The 5,471-nt window shown below is 44.1% G+C and overlaps 1 protein-coding gene across 3 annotated transcripts in view; it reads left to right on the top strand.

Annotated features, from left to right (window-relative positions):
• Nucleotides 1–5,471, top strand: part of CUX1 (cut like homeobox 1) — a 449,005-nt gene that overhangs the window by 269,735 nt on the left and 173,799 nt on the right. For all 3 annotated transcript variants that reach the window (XM_023740265.1, XM_023740264.1, XM_023740266.1), the window contains exon 5: nucleotides 4,333–4,470. In XM_023740265.1, coding sequence (XP_023596033.1) covers nucleotides 4,333–4,470 — 138 coding nt within the window. The remainder of the gene's footprint in view (nucleotides 1–4,332; nucleotides 4,471–5,471) is intronic.

Genomic DNA, 5,471 nt, shown 5'->3' with positions numbered 1-5,471 from the left:
AAGGTAGAATGTAGAGCATTGTCTTTATAAGCTGTGTCATGCCAGTTGAGCTAGATGTTCCCTGAGACCATGGTCCCCAGAGCCCTCCACCCAGCAATTCAGTCCCTCAGGGAGTTTGGATGTGTCTATGGGGCTTCCATGACCTTTCCTTGTACAAGTTGTGCTAGTTTCCCCTGTAACTTTTAAGCTTTTTTGTGTGAATCTAGGATAACCTTTACTTTAAGACTAGTTTAGCCATCCACTCTGATGATGCCCTTCCATTGTTTCTACTAAATGCCCCAACTGGTTGTAATTCATTTTCCCAACCCTCTGAGAACTCTGAGAGTTACTCAGCTTAAACCTCCCTGGTCTAAGGGAGCCCAGCCTGTGAAGATTCATCTGATGCATATGTACCTTAGCTGTTAGCAACAGACTCCCGATTACCCCTCTGCGGATTTCTTTAGCTCTTTCTCTGCATAGCTCCCTCCTCTCCAGTGCTCTGCCCTGCAAATTCCAGCTGCCGCAAGCTCTTAAACTCTGAGCTGTCTTTTCTACCCAGCAAAACTGCTGTGTTCTGCTTGAGTTCCTCATTCCCTGTGCTGCAGTCCAGAAACTTCCTCCTGATAAAAAACCAAGGTGACCATAGGATTCACCTATGTCCGTTTATTTTTTAAGGGATCTGCTCAATGCTCCCTCCTCTTAAAAAAAAAAAAAATCTACTTTTCTTTGTTTTTCTATCTGGGAATAGTCTTCCTCTGATCTGATCTTCAGTGTGGCCTTTCTTGCTTTACGTAAACTTTGTTATTTGTGTGTAGTTTATGTCTGCTGTGAGGCTGATCCCTGCTGCCTCTGCTGAGTGTCCATCCCAGGGCCTTACCCAGAAAAGATATATGCTTAGGAAATACTTGTTAAATTAGTACTTGAAAAGACGGTTTAATTTAGTTGACTGCTGGTTCAGGAGGCAGACATCTTAATTAGAATTTTACATACTGTTTCCGTGGCCGACTTCTTGCCTCCTTCTGTCCCTGTGTGAGATGCCAGCCCCTGACACACTGCAGAGCACCCTCCGCGGGCTCTGAATGCAGTGGCTGGGATTAATAAGATAATGTTATACGTATTAGGAAAAGGTACTGAATCATATAGGCGATGGTATTGTTGTTGTTTGTTATAATTATGTTCTTTGAGTCCTGTGTTGCACAAGGAGCTATATAAACCTCAGAGAGTTTAGGAATTAACTATTAGATGATTGTAAAGCACTTTGCAAGTTTGTCGCACTAGGTGGATGGAACTGGCAATAAAGCATGCTGGGTTGGAGTAGACCGGGAAGACAGGGGTTACAGGATTTCGTATGTTCATGTTTTACGTATGGGTGTGTTCTCTTGCCTCCCCCAGACAATTCCCTAATTGAGCTGCTTAAATCCGAGGCTTGTGATGTTCAGAATAAGATCTAACAATACTTGTGTGGGGTTTAAATGGCATTGGAAATCATTAACGAGACAAAAAGCTATGATTTCCCTAGATTAACATGCAGGTTGGGGTTTGGCATGCCAAAATTCATTGTTTTGGTCTCTAGCCCAAACATGCTAGAGTCATTATATTGTCATGTGGTAATTAGCTACTCCTTTAATACAAGTAATAAAAATTAAGCCTAAGAGGTACTTTAGCAATGCCTTTTACATATCCCAAAACAATATTCAAATGATGTAGGCGTTTAGTCATTCAACTGTACTGTAGTAAAGTTTGAAGTTTAATGCATAGAGATGTTTGAACATTCAGTTCATTCTTTATTCTGTAACCAGTTTTGCTACTTAGGCATTAACCTTTAATAGTGTTAAATTAAATATAAATGCCATAATGAATAATTATGAGATTGCCAGAATTTTCATTTACAATATAATGCTTTGTGAGGTTTGAAAACTTGTCTAAAGGTCTAGTTGCTATTCACTTGATAATGTGCATGTTATTTTTATATTCACTGAATTCCTTGCTGATTTGAACGAGGGAAGCTATTATTTATTCGAACAGACATAGTTGGTCCTGGCCTTCTAAAAGGAAAGGACTGGAAAAATTGTTGACAGAAATTTTAGGGATGGAGGACAGTAAGTATACTAGCTTAGTTCTTTAAAAATATAATTTGTACTGGCAACTGTACTGGAAAGGCTATGTGAGCAAATGTTCTTAGAATTTTATACAAGTGCAGCAGTTCTCATCCTTGCCTCTCCGTCCCTGACCTCTGCATCAAGTTCAGGTTGAAGTTCTATACGAAGGGGGCCACGGGTGTGCTGTTATTTCCTTCAAGCCATTTGCCCAGCAGGAGGCCATGGGGGAGCTGGAGGAAGGAGAAGATTCCCTGGGAAAATAACGGAAATTAAAAAAAAAAAATTGTACCTGGAATGATCTGAGGAATTCAGGTTTTAGTGTCCTATCTCCTCCTTACAAGGAACTATCTCCCCAAATAGCCTTTAAAATCAAATTTAACATCAGTATTTTAATGCCAATTAAAATAATAATGAAGAGCCACAAGTGAAAAAGTAAGGCAGTCAGAAACTGTGTATGCACAGGCTAAATGCCCAGCAGCCAGGGATTTTGCATGATGGACAACGTTGGTGTTGAACCCTGGCACACAGAGTCTGCTGACATTGTGCCGGACATATCCCAGGGCTGCCTTTTGTAAACTCTGAAAAGACGTTGGCATCTTGAAGAGTTCCTGGCTCATGGTTAGCACGTTGGCTGAGGCATGGTTAGACCTAGCCCCCCTCTCCAGGAACCAAGGGTGGCCTGAAAAATTAATGGCTCTGGTATTTGGAAATTAAGTGAGCGCTTGAATATATACCCTTGTTGATCCAGTGTGCTTGGTGTTTAGCATTCCTCAAGAGGAGACTAAATCTTTGCAGCCGTTCCACAAGTGATGCTGGCGCCTATACCAGAAATTTATTCAATAATCTTTTCTAAGCCCTGTGGACTTGAGTATTCTTCTAGTCCGATGGAGCCTGAGAATTCCAGAGGAAGTTCTCTACTGGTGCTCAGCAGGTGGATGATAATTGCCTTTTAGGTAACAGAAGAAAAAATAAAAGATTGAGTTGACGCTAGAAGAAAATTTAATGTTGCTCCATTTTGTGCAGAGCTATTGGTAAATGCAAAGGACTAAGTATTTGTACCTCTAAGTACAGTAAATTCCATGGCTACAATCTCTAAGTTCAGGTTAAAACCCAGTTTTCTGTAAATGAATCTGCTGGCGGATATCACAGTGAATTGGCCACAAGACCTCACATAACTGGCCCAGATGCTGTCTTCCTGCTCATGTCGTCCACTCTTTGTATTGTAATCACGAGTGCAGTGGCCTGAGATAGGCCACAGTGCCTGCTGGGTCACCACCAGCTGTGCTTCTGGGGAAAGTCAGACCCCAGGGCTCTTCAGTCTTCAGATCACCCCTGACTCTTCCTTCCGAACATCCTTCATTAGTAAAGGAGGCTTGTGATGAAAAGGGATCATGTTCCTAAATGGGATGGCTTCTTACTAAAGCTCAAGGGTTTATTTCCTCCATTCCACCAGGCAGTATTCCTTGATACAAAGACTGGTCATTTGGAGCTAACAGACTTGTATTTACGTTCAGTCTGCCTGCTAACTAGCTAGCTGAGTAATCTTGGAAAAGTCACGTAGCTTCGAGCTTTAGTCTGTGCCCTATAAAATGAATGTCATGTCTGTCTCACTTCTCTTTCCCAGAATTGTGGTGAGGTTCAAAGGAGAAAATATCCATGAAATATTTTGTGACCTATGGGACACCTTCAGAGTTATTTCACCTTCATGAAAATTATTGCAAACTTTAAGCTTATGTGGTCCTTTTCACAGACTCTTCATCCTCCAGGGGCAGCTCCAGATATGTTGTTGATTTTCCTGGGGCTCCTTCCCTTGCCCCTGCCAGATGTATTCCTCTTATTATCAGATCAAAGAATGATAAATCATTAGAGAGTTATACCACACCAGAGTAGTCTGCAAGTACCAGTGAGTTCCCACAGCCTTTCCCATCCTGTTTGAACACTTTGAGGACACTGGGGTGGGTCTGCATGCTGAGTCCTTGCTGCTGTCTGTGTACATATCCTGTATAGAGCAGCAGAAAAGTGTCTGCCTCTTCAGCCAGAGGCTCCTGGGGCTCTGCTGTGGGAGGCGAGGCCCCAGCTTTGGGAGTCTGGCCTCCTGGCTTACCCATCCTGGCAAGTGGTGGCAGCCCTGGGGGAACATTCGGGGCATGGGGGGCTGACCTTCTGGGCGCCCCAGGAAACCTGGCCTTCTGTGCCTGTGAGGGTTGCACATTTTCGTGCAGAGTGAACTGACATGTCTCCTCGTGTTGTGCAGATCCGGTGCCGGCACTGGACCTCGGGCAGCAGCTGCAGCTCAAAGTCCAGCGCATGCATGATATTGAAACGGAGAACCAGAAACTTCGGGAAACTCTGGAAGAATACAACAAGGAATTTGCTGAAGTGAAAAATCAAGGTTGGTAGAAAATGCATTCTTTGCTTTTTTTTTTTAATTGCCTTCCCCATGCTGTTGGGACTAGCTCTAATTGTAACAGACGTCATAAAGTCGGGTGGGGCAAGAATCATAGCAGTCGTTAAAGAGAGATAATAATAATGCCCTGCTATTTAGAAGTAAAACTTTTCCTCTGCACAATGACTACATATGATTTTATTGCCCTCTGACGGGACTGATCAGGATTCTTTTCAGATTCTCCCTCTGTCATCATATGATAGGATCTGCCTTTTAAAAGGCTGATGCTCTGTCTTCGGGCGACACCTGTCAGAGAGCCAGCTTAGGATCAAAGGGTCACATACAGTAAGTCGCTGAATCACCGCTGCCGATACATTAAGGCTTTGGACGCATCCTGACAGCTTCATGCTTACGCAGTACAAGTTCCTCGGCAGAGTCGCCTTTTCGTTACTGACTTAATGAAAGAAAACAACCTCGTGGTGCGGTTGCCCAGCCATCAACAACGCAGACAGAGCAAAGGTTGCCTGGCTTTTCCTGTCAGGGAAGAAAAAGGAAACTCTCCTAAACCTAAAAATCAAATGTATTCAGAGTCAGGGAAGCCGACGACTTCCTTGGCTTGAAGAAAACTCACAAGCCACCTGACAGCAGCTATGAGCTTTTCCACCATCTCCCAGTCAGAAGCCTGCCTGTTTGTTTTTGTCTGGGGATGTGGGTGAGGAAGGAGGTACAAAGGGGAGGCAAACTACTTGGCTGCGTTACCTCTCTGAGGGACCTTTTCCTTAATATGCTTCTCGTGGATTGATGAGGTAACCAGTGAAGACGGTGAAAAGCCTCTTTTGGCTTTTAGGACGTTAGGCACAGGCTTGGGAGGAGGAGGCATTTTCCATGGAAAGGATCCAGGAAGAGATTGCCATGCATCCCGGGGCCCAGGCTGTGGGGCAGGGCCCTTCCTCAGGGTCTCCAGGCTGTGAGGCAGCACCCCCAGGGCCCTTCCTCAGGGTCTCCAG

Source organism: Trichechus manatus, unplaced genomic scaffold (assembly GCF_000243295.1).
Source record: "Trichechus manatus latirostris isolate Lorelei unplaced genomic scaffold, TriManLat1.0 scaffold00151, whole genome shotgun sequence".
NCBI lineage: Eukaryota > Metazoa > Chordata > Mammalia > Sirenia > Trichechidae > Trichechus > Trichechus manatus.
Note: the sequence above shows the minus strand (reverse complement) of the source record. Positions and strands in the feature narration are given on the sequence as shown.